The 17419-nt window shown below is 37.3% G+C and overlaps 1 protein-coding gene across 1 annotated transcript in view; it reads left to right on the top strand.

The window, feature by feature from the left end:
- vir (VIR_N domain-containing protein) overlaps positions 1-17419 on the top strand; it is a 91226-nt gene that overhangs the window by 45379 nt on the left and 28428 nt on the right. The window contains exons 7-10 of the mRNA XM_083143792.1: positions 5743-6044; positions 8098-8187; positions 9855-10098; positions 13166-16061. Coding sequence (XP_082999918.1) covers positions 5743-6044; positions 8098-8187; positions 9855-10098; positions 13166-16061 — 3532 coding nt within the window. The remainder of the gene's footprint in view (positions 1-5742; positions 6045-8097; positions 8188-9854; positions 10099-13165; positions 16062-17419) is intronic.

The following is a 17419-nucleotide window of genomic DNA, read 5'->3' as shown; positions in this document are numbered from 1 at the left end:
TTGCATATTACAATTATTATATAATGTGTGATAGAGATGCTGAGAAATGCTTCACATTATTGTGTCAGAGTAATAAAAGTATTATTAGACAGTTAAAGAAATTTCTAGGTATGCAGCATGAGGAAGAAAGGAAAAACCACAAACTAAAAACATTAACCATTAAGCGACCTGCTGTATCATGTTGGAATCCGTTTGTAAACAATGATTAAAACATATCGAGACGTCTCAAGTTACTTTGACGTTTGTGCTTACGAAGAGGGAAAGATGAAAAATAACCTCACGTGTGAAGTGTGCAGGTGCTGCTGTTTATGTGCCGTGAAGCTGAAAATGCATTATTTTTCTGTCTTCACCAAAAACATGAAGTCTGGTTTTTAAGGAAGAAGAGATTGCAAGTTTTGCCATGAAAAGTGTTGTGCTCAGTGTAAAAAAGTGAAAAAGGTGTTTACTAGTGCATTTTTTCGTTTGTGCATACAGTTTTTAAAACGGTAGTTTCTTACCAAATGCTAAATGCCATGTACTATTTATCTGTTGACAATAAAAGCAATGTGATGTCAAAAGAAGTCTATGATATATTATAATTTGTCAGTGGTTTCTTTCGAATTTTTACATGTGTACTTGCAATTCACAGTGGAAACGTTTTTGCAGAAATTTGTCTTTCGGTTTTGTAATAATGTTAAGTTGTTGTTCGTTAGTACTTTTTAAACTTCAGACAATGAAGAAACTTCATACCATATGTTCAGTCATTCTTTCTTGTATTTTAATTTTCTTTATAAGCACACTGGACAAAAAAAATAGTTATCTATAGGATATTGTATTCAATATGTAATTGGTTCTCCCCTTGACCGAATGACAGCAGTAGTTGCCCATGGCATAGACTCTACAAGTCTGAGGATGTGGCTCACCTTGATTTGAAGTCACTCCCATGCTAAGTTCAGCAGCGTTCTGTGGATATCCCTGTTCCGTTTGACCTGTGGTTTCCAGTAGTCCCGCAGATCTTCAATAGGATTCGGATCTGGGGACATTGCTGCCCAGAGAAGAAGGAAAGAACTCATCAAATGAATCACAGTTTTTGCCCGATGCACTCTACAGTTATCATCTTGAAAAATGTGTGTGTTCAAAGTTGGGTTATGAGTAGACCTCGGATTTTTAGGTTCTAAAAAGTGTGCTTTTAGGTTTCTAAAATAGGCTCCAATAATACTAAAATAGGTTCTAAAAATCCTAAAATAGGTCCTAAAAATCCTGAAATAGGTCCTAAAAATTTTAAGTTAGGCTCGAAAAATCTTGAAGTGAGTTCAAAAAAACTTAAAATAGTTCAAAATTCCTGAAAAATGCTGATTATGTATAGTCACCGGCAATGAAATTGGGACACCTATATCCTGAAATACACACTATCTTGCATAATGTTATGTGTGTTGCCTAACCCTACGGCAATGGCAGAACTTACCATTAGAAAGTGCTATTAAAATCCACTCTTCTCTGTATAGTTAGGCAAAAATCTTTTTTCATGTTATCCACAGTCAATCTCCACAATTTTGTCTGCGAGGATCACAGACAAAAAGTAATAAACATAATCTTTCAACCAAAACATAGTCAATGGTGCAAACTTCAATGCTGAAATGTTAGTTTGCAAAGCGTGAATGCCACAAAGCTCCGAAGTGACGTGAAAGTGAGCAAGACAACACAGATCAGACCACTTTTGGTTGTACATGTAACAGTGGCACCCGACATTTTGCTTTGTTTAGAGCTTTGAAAAATCACCATGGACTTTGAGGAAGGGAAATCGACAGAGAGTACGTTTCAAACACGTTCGTCATGGAATTTTGTCGTGACAAAACAAAGCAAATGTGACATACAATTCCTGTAAAACCTTTAAAAACATATAAAAACTTAAAAAAAGGCTTGATTTAGGCGCATAAACCTAAAATAGGTTCTAACAAGCAAAATAGGCTCTTTTAGGCACTAAAAAACTTCATCAGTTGTTGCATTTTTTAACGAAATGCTGACATAACTTATTATTTCTTACATAACTGTAAAGACCTGTAAAGAAAAAAATAGGTTACAAACCTAAAATCTGAGGTCTAGTTGTGAGTGAGGTGTTGTACGAAAGGCAGCCTCTATTTATCCAGAAGTCAAATGTAGCCCTGCTTGTTTAAGTCAATATTGGTTCCAACAAAAGGGCCCAATTCTGGTAGGTGAAGCACCCCCGGAACATCAGAGACCCACATCTTTGTGCTCGGCGGTGCACTTTTTGTTGGGCATCATTGCTGCAAAGGAAAAAAACTGGACCTGTCGGACCATATGATACATTTCCGGTTCGCTACTGTTCAGTTCTTGTGGAGTCTCCCATCGCAGTCATGCTGTTTTGTGTTCATATGTAAGCATTGGCTTCTTTCAGACTACTGTACTCCAGATGCTCACGACATGGAGTTCCCTTCGTAGCGTATGTTCCAAAATTGAGCCTGTCGTTGATGTTTTGGAGCAATTGTTGCCATGTTGCAAAACAATTGGTTGACATGAGCTGTCACACTAACTGTTGATTCCTGTCTGTGAGCACTTTTTTTTTTTATCGTTGTTCGCATGCCTGCATTATGTGTAATGCGTAAAACAAGTTTCACTGTATGAAACCAGCAATTTCTGCCACTTCCTGTACACTGTGTACAGGAATGCAATGACTTAATTTGGCCAGTCACCATAGGCTAGGAGGTTTAACCTTGAGTTGGTGTCAAACCATAGAATTTTTTCTGCAAGCCAACTTTCCCATCATCACGTGTGCCTTTTCAGCCATTGGCGGATGCTTTGGAGACAGCACGTGCTTTGTCCTTTGCCTACCATTTCCTTCACGTGGGGAATCTCAGTCCTTTGTTGCCACATTGCCATTGACGTGAATGTTTTGCTGGTGGAGACATTTGTGCTTGCATACCCAAATGACTACTTGCAGCATGGCCTGTCGCCACGTTTGCTTGCTTGCGCCGAAATCAGTGGCTGACGACAAAGAAGTTTTTTGGCGGGAGTTGTGCCAGGTTAAACCTTCTGACCCATCCTGAACACAGGAAAAACGCACATCAGAAATCTGCTTGCCACAGATACAATTGTCACCTCACAACCTGTTTATTGACTGAATAGACTGCCATTCATAGTGATCTCCTCAATGCAAATATAAAGATTGTGTGTTTACCCAGAGGGTCAATTTTTTTTTGTCCAGTGTGCTTATATATTTGTACCATTTTTCAATCTTACATGAAGCATTTACTGATCTCCTTTTCTGTTATTTTAACCAACATATGTTGTGAGATGATTTTGATTTAACACTGCATATTTATTTCCATCTCATCTATCTGCCATTGCAGTCTAGATCATATACCACTGAATTTGATTTTCAGTTCGTGCAATACGTACATTTTATTTTCATTAATATAATGATGAGAGGACTATTAATTTGATTTATTTTTTACAGTGTGCAAGTTAGCCATTTAATTTAGGACGATAACACACTATTTTTTTTAAGCTTCCTAGTGTTATTTTTTAGGCGAGTTTGTCGACCAACGTCTATAAATGTTTGCCATTTTGTACTACTGGATTTCAGAAACTTACATAACTTTAATAATTGTTCAGTCAAAATTCACCTTTTTTATTTCAGCAAATTTCTATCCAATGTTTTTCTTAGTGTGCAATTTCTCATGTGCTTGCTCTAGAAAAATACCTGTTTTTACTTTCAAAAATTTATTCACTGAGGCACTTCATTCACAGTGTTACTATGATTTGAAATCCCATCCTTTTTAAAGCATTATTTTGTCATCTGGTATGCACGCTATGAGTGAAGCACAAGTTTACTGCGACTTCTTCTTATGTAAGAATGCATCCCATTCAGAACATAACACTTTCATCATCCATTTCTCATAGTTTTTGCCTTGTTTTGTTACTTCTCACCTGAGGTTCATCTATTGAATGTTGTTTGAAGCAACAAAGTATGATTTTTTTCTATGTTCAAATTTCAGCTGGGCATTTCAACATTCGTGTCAGAGTAGGCATATTTATATCAGGAAGGATAATAGGAATTGTTTTGTTCAGGATTAAATTCCACAAAACAATCATTGATACTTCATTCACTTTTCTTTCAGGGTTTGATTACATTTTGGAGAAATATGCATTTACTATTCTTTCTTTTCAAACAAGCCAGTTGACGCAAGAATGAAATGTTTATGTAAATTGGAGAATTAGCTGTAAGGATTTTTTTTTTGCCATGTTATGCTGCTATATATAGATGGAGAGAGATTACAGAATAGTATATTGATAGAGTATTTGGAATATTCATGTGTGTAGTTTAAATGAAATTTGAAGGTCTTCATGTTAGACCAGAACTGGTATAGGAACAGTGGGGAAGATATATTTGCGGAGGACAAGGGTTGGAAATGTGCCACAGAGCATGATTGTGTGTGAAATGTCTTCTACCAGCATATAATTAGAAATTCTCTATATTCTAAATTTTATCATATATCTTTAATGGTAGGGTTCAAAAGTATCACGCTCTCTCTCTCCTCTCTCTAATCACTTACATCACTTCAGTATACTGCAAGGCTTTGATATCAGTCTTAAATAAATGTATGACCAAACAGTTAATTCTTTATATGTATTTGTTCTTATATAGATAATCTCCAAATCTGTATAACTTATTTTTTGCTAATTGAAGAAGCTGTGGGGCTATTTACGTCAAATTTATTTTTAATCGACAGATTTCAATGTTTTACGTAATGTAAAAGTAATTCCAGCGTTAGGAAAGCCCAAATAACAGAGATATTTGATCCCAAAGAATGGCCCATGCAAGTTAAAACCTGCAATTTCAGAGTACTTTCGCTTGTTTTTGTTAGTAAAAACTGTTCGTATGTACACTGAAATAGCGAAAGAACATGCCGAATATATCTATCAGTACCAAACCTAACAATCCTAACCTAACCACATAAAATTATAGCTGCTGCTGTGGAAATGTTTTTGGGCTAAAATAACATGCTAAGATAACAAACATACTTTCCTTCACAATAACACATTTTCGAGAGCTAAATCAACTGAAAACGTTCATAAACAACAAAATCTTCGTAAACCATGCAAGCTATTTGACTTTCTCTAGGGGGTACAGAGCGTCAAGGGTACCGAGGCTGTTTCTTAGTGCTTAGTCTATTGATTAACAATCATTTGTTGAAGTAAAGATTCTTACGTTTAATTTTAGCGTGCAGGTCAAAAGCTTATCTTAAGACTAATATTTGTTTCATCAGAATTTTCTTGCTTGTTATTTTGTAGTGCAAATTTATAGATGTATAAAGAGAGAGAGAGAGAGAGAGGAGATAGTGAGAAAGTGAGAGAATAAAAAATAGTCATGTAAAGTATTAGGAACCAAACTAGTTTATTTTGTTTTAAATTTATTAAAGTAAGTGTTCTCCATTCATAAAAAAAATGCTAGTGAATTAATTGAAAATGTATTGTAAAATATCAAGCATGTTCTGAGCATCAGGAATTATGAAAGCATTCTTGGTCTTAAATGCTAATGTGAATATCTTTCCAAACAATGTTTTTCATTTGTTTTTTGTTTTTGTAAAGGTCCTCGATATTGCTGATACTAATAAATTACCAGTTGTATTTTTAGGATGTGTTATAACTAATGCTCGTTATATTATTTACTCTGATGTTGCGAATGTTTTAAAAGAAAGTTCTATAACTCAGATTCATAACAGGTATGTGTTGCTGTTACAGATATAAACCCGCCGTTGTTTGAGCCTTTGTCACCAGGAGATGTTGAAGCTATATCAGATGGTGAGATTCCAGAAATGGAACCAGAACCGGAACCAGCTGTGGAACCGGAACCTGAACAAGAACCGGAAACGGCAGCAGCATCTCCTGCGCCTGCACCTGCTGCCATTCCTGCACAAACACCACCAGCAAATGTAACACAAAGTCCAGTCACAATTGTGCCACCTGTGGCTGAAGATGCAAATTTTGATGTGGAAGAATTTGAAGAGATCAGCGACGAAGATATGGACGAAACAGAAGGGCAGGTGAGCATGGAAGTTTTCATTGGCGATGTTTAGTGCATGTATGAAAATTGAGTTTCTTATCTTTGCTAATGCCCAAATTGGTTGTTTGGGTAGGAGGGGGAGTTTGGAGGTGGAATTGAAATGGGTAGTTTTATATTATACTAAGATGTGTGATAAACCTGAAATTATACATTATGCCGATGGATGATATCCATGTACTGTAACAAATGGCTATCTGAAAAAAATATAAAAGGATAGGGTGTCCGGAATGGGACTGACGGTTTTTAAAAGTGTGTGGTTTTAATATGGGCAGAGATATAGGGAAGAAAGAAAACATACATTTTGAAGGAAAACTCAAAAAGTTTTGTTCAGCAAATTTTCATAGTTGTATGATTACTGGCGACGGTGCTAGTATCGCCGAAACGAAAATTATGGTCATTATCAATCTTGTGTAGAATTTCATTGGCAAATTCTAATCTTTTTGGCTTGTCGTTAGGCTTAATTTCAAACGTAATCGTTCATGTATCACATCCTGCACAGTTGACCTTGGAATTCCCAGCTGCTTGCTCGCTGCGCGAATTGACTTCCTCAGGCTACGTGTGAAACACACACTTATTGACTCCACCCGTTCGTCTGACACACGCGATTTACCACCACTGTGAGGTTTCACTACACTCCCTGTCGATGAAAATTGGTCCTTCCACGCCTGGATACTGTTGCTTGATGGATGATCCTTGTGGTACACACGTCGAAAGTTTCGTTGCACTTGAACAACACTTTTTGTCTCTGCAAACCACCACACGCATTGCGCTTTTTTGAATACCGACGCCATTTTTTATTTCGGCGATACTAGCGCCGTCACCGGTAGTCGTACAACTATGAAAATTTCCTAAACAAAACCTTTTGAGTTTTCTTCAAAATGTATGTTTTCTCTCTTCCCTATCTCTGTCCATATTAAAACCACACACTTTTAAAATCCGTCAGTCCCATTTCGGACACCCTGTATAGTACAGTGAGGTACACAAAGAGACTGAAATTAGTCTTTCTGGAAAATTGTTAATAATATCCATATGCAGGAAACCAAATGACCTACGAATGCTTAATAGATTGAGTAGTGAAAAAATAAAATCTGAAACTTATCATTAGGACTTGGAAGTTGAGGAAAAATCATATTCTTATCACAGCCTTGAAAACAATGCTAAACCTGATATGAATCTATTTTCCTTCAGTTAGAACCAGAAAACATTTTTTTTTGGTCATATTTAGGGCTAGAATTTTCATGACATAGCATATATATTTTTTTTTCGTAAGGGTGATGTAATACTTGAAGCTTTCCTGTGTTTCCTAAATATATAGAAATTCATATTGTGAAGAATGTAATTGAATTAAGGTTCTTTATAAGGGCATATTTGCCCATTTCTTCACGTTAGAGCATATTTTGGATTTTCGGTCATATTCAGCATATTTTCGCTTTTTCAAGAAATATAGTCATTTTCGAAGTGGATTTGTTCACTCGAGGGCTTTTTTTTACAACATTTGTACATGGTTATGTATTCAACAGATTGGGGTACATGTGCCATTTAACAGGCAGTAAAAAAAATCTTTTCAACAAAGACTTAGGTTTTGAAGATGACGTCATGCAAGTGGTGTCCAGTTCTCGCTATGCATGCAGCAAAATGATCTGCCAGTTTTCATTGGTGCGCAGCAATGCGAGGACGTGTCTGGGGGGGAAGGGGCGTGACTTGATCAGCTGCTGCTGCCGTACCAAATCAAATGTTCGGGCCTGTTTTAGACAACTTTGGCAGGAGACTTGAAGAGTGTATGGCGAGAAATGGACACCACTTGGATGACGTCATCTTCAAATCCTAAGCCTTTGTTTTAAAGATATTTTTTACTGCTTGTTAAATGACACATGCACCCCAATCTGTTGAATACATAGCCATATACAAATGTTGTGTAATACGTTCGTTATTTTTACTTACAAACCATCAGATCTTTTTTCCGCACCCTGTATTTTAAGAATTGTTGTGTAGCTAATAAATGTTAATTCTTCTTTTCCCTTCCTATGCCATAGTACCAAGACATGGAATTTGAAGTGCCAGATTACTGTGAAGACATAAGTAGAACTTTCAACCCATATACATTTGAGCTGCAGAAACTTGTGGTAAGTTAAAAAAAAATCTGAATCAGCTGATTGTCATAGGCAAAATATTGTGAAGAAAATATTAGTGTATGTCATTAGTGTGAATTAAAAGAAGAAACTTCACACCATCTGTTGTCAACAGTTTCTGTCTAGGCTCGGTAAGAACTGTGAACATCACGTTGTAAATATTTTATGTGTGTTATGGACCAGTATGAATTTACCCACACTGTGATAACCAATACTGGCAATATTCCAAGAAGATCCTGTCTGCTTAATTAATATTGTTAATTAATATATATTTTTAATCAAGTGATTGCAGTAGTTTTCCCTTGAACAATTTATTTGCACATTTATGGTATTTACTTATGCATGTATGACGCGTGTGTGTGTATAATGTGCACCCAGGTTTTGAAAGGGAAAAGCCGCAAATCATTATACAGGATAACATGCTGACTAGGTTCAAAGAATGATTTTTCTTGGTTTTGTCGTAAATCTGTAGCTATATGGATCAAGGTATGTACAATGAGTCTCGCACCATGTTCAGCATCTATAAGCTATCACTTCTGGGACCACCTTTTTTTATTTTGAGAAGAGATGATCAAGATGGGAAAGAGGACAGATTATACTGCTGCTTTGAAATTGCGAGTAGCCTCACTGATGGTGTAGTTTTAACGTCACCTTGTAATCAAGAGGTCCCAGATTCAATACCCAGTGGGGGACTCATAATTGTTAAAAGTAGAGTTCCGATACTATTGAGTATAAATACTTAAGTTTCAAATATCGTCTTATGTGTGGCCACTGTCATTTTTTACCATATAGAAGATATGGAAGAGGAGCAATTCAGCTCTTGTATCTGTATATAAACACTGAAGATAATGTAAATCAGATTAAACACATTTTTAAAATGTGAAGAAAAAGAAAGTTGTACTAACAAGGGAATGAAATCCAAATCTTCATTCCAGTTCAGATTTTTTCCAATTCCTTGTGGGAATTTACATAGAAAAAAGGTTAAAATGAGGTAGCCTTATTTATGATTTGGTGTAGGATATGTAGACTATCAACAATGACCTCAACGCTTGGGTCAAGGTAACTTATGTGTGCCTCATTGCCATGCCTTTTTTTTTTTTTTTTAAATACCTGGACATCCAAGTAGAAGGAACCGGAAACACTTACGAAATATTGCAAGATAGATTTGAAGTTAACCACAATAAGTATAATTCTTCCTTAACCCCCATCCATGTATAATTTCATTTACATCAAACATGGCAAAGGGCTAGCTTAAGAAATACATACTTAGGCTATCATCCATTCCCTTTCTCTTTTTACTGCATCATTTTTATTTTTGAGGATGTTATTTTGTTTGTGTTAAATGACTAAACATGGTTTTAGTATTTCACAGGTGAAGTTCCTTATTCCACATTGAAATTTGAATTGGTTTTCTTATTAATTTCAAATGACCACTGTCTTTGTTATTAAAGGTTACAGCATCTAGTACAAAGATGGTTTTGGGAATAAACAAAGCAGTGATGGACTACCATCCCTATCCTGGATGCTGTAAACTTTGTTAAAGAAGGAAGTGGTCCTTCGAATTAATCGATGGATTTACATTGCAACGTTGAAATACAGAACTTCACCTGTGCATTAATCTAGTGTTGCCAGTAACATAAGTAATATTGTGTTATTTGCAGTACATTACAAGTCCTGCCCTTTCATCATACGAAGCAGAATTAAAACACATTCGGAGTCTTCCTGCAGAAAAGTCTTTGTCCCTTTCTGCGGAAGCTCAGAAACTTCAAGAGCTTCTTGACCAAGGTAGATTAAACCTTCAAGGAGAGGGAGGAACACTTCAGATTCAGGAAGACTGGGTCGACATTATTGAACAGATCCCACATGTTTTGACAAAAGGCTTGGCACATGTTAGTGACAAAGAAGGTTAGTAATTAAAGTTTATTCGCTGTTCTTCTTAAAGGTTCGCATAACCACTTTTTTTAGATGCAAAATAATCTAACACAGTTATTTTGAGTGGTTATTATTTTATTTTATCTGTAAGATTTCGTTCTGGTTTCCTTAGAAGTGTAGAATGACTCGCCATGTGAGGTTGGGTTTTTGTATCTATATCTTAGTGTAGCTTGAGAAAGTTCTGGGAAACCAGAACGAAACGTAGCAGATAAAATAAAATAATAACCACTAAAAATAACTGTTACATTATTTTGCATCTAAGTTTATTTGCAATTGTGTGAAGTGTACTAAAATGATTGAATCGTTTTCATGTATTGGTATCAGAAAGTATCGGTTGGATTTTATTTACTGATACCTGTTGATAATTGTCCGGCACTTCGATCGTGGTGTTTGCAAAAACGTGACACTTACACTGTCTTAAGTACCATATTGGAAGTTATGCAAAATCCAAAGCTTCCATTAATTTTCTTCCAATATTGTGTGGAAAAACTCAATTTTGTTATTACATAGGTATTTTTATATTATGATGTAATTTTTGAATACTTTAAAGTAGGGATGGGACCTACTAATCGGTACTCTATCGGTATCGGCCAATATAAGCATATCAGTGTATCGGTTTATCGGTAAAATTACCGATTATTTTACTGATCCCGATATATCGATAAATATCTTATAATTTAGTGCAAAATTCTGCCATTTTGTTGTAATTTTTATGGATAATATCCATGCCCTACTTTCTGAAAAAGTAAATGTCTAAATATTCAACTTCTTTTGCATTGCAATCAGCTCAAAACACACATTTATTATGGAGATCAATGAAAATTTCAGGGTCTTCAAGGACCATTTCTAATTTTATATCGGATCGGTAGAATATCGGTTATCGGTATCGGTACTGTATCGGTATCGGCCAAAATTTCATATCGGCCCATCCCTACTTTAAAGTAAAACTCTGGTAAATCAATAATTGGAGTGAAATACTCACCCACTAATATGAATCAATATTTTTATTAACTTTTAATTGTTACAATTTTCAAGCATCGATATTGGTATCAGTTGAAAGTGCTGTAACATGAAAACATGAAAAATGAACATTACAGCATGTTATTTCATATTTCGTGTTTTCGTCAGAAACGAAATTTGCATGCCTCTATCCATGAGCAATACATAGAGGCATGCATATTTAGTTTTTAACAAAAACACGAAATGTGAAATAACACATTGTAATGTTAATTTTTAATGTTTCTGAAAGGTGTGAGGTGTATTTTCCAACCTTTTTTTGTCAAGAAATGATGCGAAATGAACTCAAAATGCAAAATAGACCCTTAAGCACGAAATTTACTTTTTATATATCGACGCGACTCTTTCTGAGGTCTGAAGTATCCTGAGAGTTATGCAATTCACGGAAAATTGATTAATGCTGCCGTAAATATTTGAGAAGCAAAAATGGACCCCTTTATACAGGAATAAACTTAATATCCTGGTAATAATTTAATGTGCTATTAGAAGGGATATGTTTATTTTGTGTAGTAAGTGCAGTTTTTAAATTAAATTTGGGATTATATTCACTTTTTTAAAACCAAAATGTCATTTTATATACAGCTTTTTTACCGCTATAACGGCGAAATTCCATTTTATTTACCGCTTTTGAACCCAAAATTGACTCCATTTTTGTACCGAAATTTTGCTTTTTTATTTGGCAGTGTCTGCTTCCACGTTCTTTTTCTGCTGGAACCTCAAAAAAGATGCGCGTGGCAGTAGACTCAGTCTTTGTTTTATCGTGATTTCATCATGCTATGTATGCAATTACGTCTGTAACACTGTAAAGTTGTAGCGATTACTTTCACAAAAATGTTTTAAGATTAGGTCCCTCAGCATTCTTCTAATAATAAACCTATATGCTCTCGTAGTTAGCTTAAGTTCTATTAGCATTAAAATAATATCGCTAAATGCTTTCTAAAGAAAAAGGTTCTAAATTACCTGTACATTCATTCCCACTAATCATAAACTTGCATTTCTCTCGTCTTAATCTGTTCTTAAGATTTGTAACATCCTCTTAGCAGACGAATTTCGTGGCAGCAACAAATCTGATGCTTATTCTTACTGCTGACACGTGCGTGGCAGAAGACTCGGCCTTTTTATTTACCAAAAATATGTGCCTTTAGCAATACAACATTATCAGTGATCGAATATCCCGTAAAATACATTCAAACTCATCCTTAAGGTTTTTTTTAAAGGGTTCCAATAGTTCTAAATTCTGCTGCCAGGTGCCAGGCTGACCAGTTGTAAAATGTTTGTCAGTGTTGAGGAGAAAGCATTTTGCGAGAGTAGGTTGGTTGTGAGAGTGCAACGTCGGTTTCGTACACGGTTGCATAAAGATCCACCAGCAAACAACTCTTATCGCGTCGCTGCGGTGCAACCATTGATGAGAACTTGCTGAAATGTGTCTGGATGGAGTTAGATTACCGTATTGAAGTGTGCAGAGTAGCGAAGGCTGCTCACATTGAGCATTTTTGAGTTAACTTTGCTATAACCATTGGCACTTAAACCTGAACAGTTTCACATATGTGTAAAATTCTATCTTATTTTGATAATTTATAAATAAAATATATCGAGTTGAAATCGTTCACATCATTTTGAAACATGTACAATGTAGCTTATGCTCACTCAACATGGTTCACAAATAGTCCACAAACGATCCATTGAAAGCCACCATTCAGTGACCTAAGGGATCTTTCAGACCAAAGGGAGAAGTGACAATTGTCACGTGGAAATAAACCTTCAGAAATAAATTGAACCTTTCACACTGAAGTGACATGACAAGCTGCACATATCAGACAGCCGTATTTTCCATAGCATCTATCATGTTGCCTCAGGTCTTACGTTGTGTATGTGCAGTGAATGCTTTTTTCCAGACTGAAGGAAGTCTATGTCACTTTGGTCTGAAAGCTCCCTACAAATATCAGCATCAATTCAAAGCACTATTTTGTATGTGATGTGTATTGACAATAGATAACTTCAGCCATTTTTAAATGTCTTTCAGATGCTGTAGGTACGTTGATGCAGTGGGTGAGAATTGGATTAAACTTCGATTTGGCCCTCAGCCAGCCGCAACCAGGGTACAAAGTAAGACACATTAAAGCTGGAATCAGGCTTGTTCAGAGCCTGTGTTTGTGTGGAGAGGAGATCATAGAACGATTATTAAACGAAGATATTCACAGGAGACTTTTGGAATTGTACCAGAAAGATTACATGGCCTTGTCAATCAAATTAATGATTCTAAAAGCTGTCGACTCCAGTTTACGATGCCAGAAATCTGTGGAACGTTTTCTTGATCGGTCGAAGTTCTGTGAAGTGAGACAAGAATCAAGTGACGAAAGGAATTGTAAGATAGTAGGAGTGAGTGATAGTGGAATTAATGGCTATCAGATTCTTGTTAAATTGATACAGGGGAAGGAGTTGGCTAGAGTGAAGTTCGCTATAAGTTCCTTGTTGAGAAAGCTTCACACGTATGAAGTGCTTGGAAGGCTTGGACAAACGGTGAGGTGCATGCTGGATTCCCTGAAGTGTTCCAGTCTTGTAAATGGTGGTGTTAACAGGCAGGCGAACGAGGTAAGTCCAGAAAGGATGCCAGGTGCTGAGCTGTCTGATCAAGATGCTGAAGTTATCGTAACATGTTTGGAAGATATCCTGAAAGTGCATAGGAATGCTCCGTTGATGATATCGCAACCGAAAAGATTTTTACCAGTGTGTGCACAGTTCGAAATACAATCGTGCCCGTACGATCCACATCCAGCATTGTACGCATTCTACACTTGCCAGAAGTTTTTAGAAATGTTATTGTTGTTATTGTCGTGCCCATTGACCGCAACATGCACGACTATTATCAGCCTGGTGCAGGAAGTGATTGGTGTCTTTCTAGAGTCCGATCTAGGAATGTATTTCCTAGCCTCCAATGCAAGTGCTACAAATGCTATATTACGGGTGTTGCTTCAGTCTCAGGTCTCCGAGGATGGTCGAGCTGACGAAGGTGTGGACGACAGTTCGTCTATGCAGCAACTAGGATTGCAATTGGCACATTGCATGTTCGCTCTACAGCAGATTGATTTCCTCTTGGATGCAACCAGTAGCCCTGCATTTGACATGGATAATCCTGAAGCGGTAGAAGCTTTGCATAATTTTTACTGTCTTGTGTTCTCGGCTGTGGGTAAACTGTCCATAGTCCATGTGCTTAGTAGAGGAGAAAATTTGAAAGCCCTTCTGCCATTTTTAAGGATTGAAAATCGAGATATAAATGATCCAAAACTGAAACGATCTCCTGGTAGGAGTTACGCTGTGGATTTAGTGGTGTTAACAGTAAAGTATTCAGATTATGTTCCATTTTTGCAGAAGTTTGGAAAGGAGCTTCAGAATGTTTCAGTGCTTGACGAGAATTGTAAGCTTTTTGAAATAGTGCCATGGATAAAAGTTGTAGAAAATACATCAGTGTTTTTATATGAAGATATAGGAAACTTGTGTGAGATTGTGAAAAATAATATTGAAAATGCTCCTTCGTTACCAGCGGAATTAATTACCGCTGTCAGGATACTGAAATTTCTTGGGATTCCATCCCAAGAGCAAGATATTTTGAGTGAAAGTGACGAAGACTATGTCAAGCTGAAGTACAAGTATGTTATTTTGCAATTATACGCTTCAGAAGGAGTATCTAATTTTGTGACCATTCTTCAGAAGTTGTGCGAGTTCTACGAGCAACCTGCTGTTCACTCGGCCAGCTTTGTAGGCCAACATGGAGTAATATTAGTATCCCTTGTATCTCCCATTGTGCAGCTTGTAAGGAGGATGTTAACATATGTGATTCACTGCCGTAACACAGAGTTCAAAGATCTTACGGCAGTGTCTGTTCTTTTACAAACGTATTCTCTTATGCATGCTTTTCCTACCTCGGCACTGTTCTATCAACAGGCACAACATGTTTGTCATGAAATAGTGGAAACATTGCTTGCATATACGCAACCAATTATAGATAGTTCAGAATCAGAGATGCTGAATAAAAGTTTGTGGACGCTCATGATGTCAGAGGTTGTTAAGTATGTTACGACGGGACCCTTTACATTCGTGCCGGGGCTGTTGATATTGTCTGAAGTGTTACCTCTGCCCCTACCCATGCAGACTAAAGGTCAGTTGCCCGACGAGGAAGTGACACGAGCAGTGAACGGGAGGAAATTGTGGAGTGCCCATTTACATTCGCTAGCACCGAGCATCCAGGACCTCATAGCTACCATAAGCGGAAGCAGCTTCCAACCCTTGCTGCAGCTTCTTCGCCGCGTGTGTGTTCAGCTGGCGGATCTGGCATCGCCCACTGCTTTGGTCGTCAGTCGTGGAGTGTTGGACACCCTTCTCGCCAGCTTGGAAATGGACAAGGGAGAAAAGGCGAGCGTTAAATCCGAGAGAGCCGCAAATGGTTCCGTAGCTTCGCAAGACAATCCCGAAGTTAAACCGGGGCTTTGCTCAGGTCACACGGCTCGCCTTCTGACTTTCCTGGCCTGCTTAGTAACTCATGCATCGGTGAAGTCTGCTGTGCTCCACCTGTTACGAGGTTCCGTAAAATCCGACGAAAAGTATCTCGGACTGATGTCATCGTTAAGTGCAATTCTCGAGTCTCCGTCTGATGTCCAGTCCCACATTCAAGCACAGGAGTGTATTGTGTCTGTAATTCAGTCACTCTGTGATACTGAAATTACACTTATACCAGCAGATTCTGTGTCGTTAGAAGTGTACCTTGCCAATTCATTACCTTCTCGTGACCTTCTCATCCAGATGTGCACAGTGTTGCTTGAGCATATAGCAAACAGTGATCACAGTTTCACCACGCTGCTTCCTACAATGAGGACGTTTCTGATGCTCACAGAACACGATTATGGCTTCTACCATCTCAAGAGGTATGTTCAATATCTTCTTACATCTTAATTATTTGATATAATTCATTATTACCCACACTGGTTTTTCATACATCTTTTTTAGCTGTGTTTGTAGGTTTTGTGAACAATGATTTGTGCATTAAATAACATTCTTTCTGTGGTAAGAATTGATTTTTTTATGGAATGACTGATATTAGTTTTTTATGATACTGATAAATTCAACATCATCCTTCACCGTTTCTTGCCTCTGGCTGGGTCGGCATAGAAGTGAAACCTCTCCATTTTCTTCTGGTCTTCCACCACTCCTTTCCACGGTGTTCCAATCTTGTCCTCTTCTTCTAACACTTTCCACTATCTGCTGTTTCCACTTTCCACTATCTGCTGTTTCCACCAACATCTTTGTCTCCCCCTTGGCCATATTCCCACTCCTTGTGCATCGTAAGCTCTTACTGGTAGTCGTTCTGCAACCGTCCTCTTCATGTGTATGAACCATCACATCTGTGCCTGATCTTTTCTGTCCTGAAGCTTTACCACCCCCCCTGTCTGTCGTATCTCCTCATTCCTTATTCTATCCCTTCTAGTCTTCCCCAATATACTCCTTAAAAATTTCATCTCCACTGCCTGCATCTTTCTCTTGTCTCTCTCTGTCATTGTCCAAGTATCTGCTCCGTATGTAATTATTGGCATGTATGTGTTATATACAGGGTGTCTCATAAGTAATAGCGCAAACTGACACAGGAGAAAGTACATGATAATAGAAGCAAAAAAGTCTCAGTAAACATTGGTCCGCAAACGAGCTGTTTTCGAGATAATCGCGAATGTGTGATTACTATTCGCCACTGACTTCATTGTTTGTAAACGTCGTCCTAGTTGGTAAAATGGTAAAAATACAGTAAGAAAAGTCATTGGAGATCTCATTGCTAGACTGTGTACTGAGGGTATCCATCCTGTTTGATTACAACGCCACCTCTCGGAAATGTTCTCTTTTGTAATCAAAGAGCAAACCTCGGAACGCACAAGGAGTAAAGCACTCGGTGTTTACAAAATGCAATCAGTGGACTGCTTCTAACCACACATTCGCACACATTATTAGCATTTTACCAACTAGGACGATGTTTACAAACAATGAAGTTGGTGGCAGCTTGTAATCACACATTCGCAATTATCTCGAAAACGGCTCGTTTGCAGACCCATGTTTACTGAGACTTTCTTTGCTTCTATTATCGTGTACTTTCACCTGTGTCAGTTTGTGCTATTACTTTTGAGACACCCTGTATATGTGATAAAATATTGGTACAAAATGTACAGATACTTATCTGAAATAAAATTGTAAACTCTCCATGAAGAAACCCTATGGAACCAGGTGACTGTCAGTTTTA

This window comes from Lepisma saccharinum, chromosome 22 (assembly GCF_977018435.1).
Source record: "Lepisma saccharinum chromosome 22, izLepSacc3.1, whole genome shotgun sequence".
Lineage (NCBI taxonomy): Eukaryota > Metazoa > Arthropoda > Insecta > Zygentoma > Lepismatidae > Lepisma > Lepisma saccharinum.
This window is presented reverse-complemented; position numbering and strand designations above follow the sequence as displayed.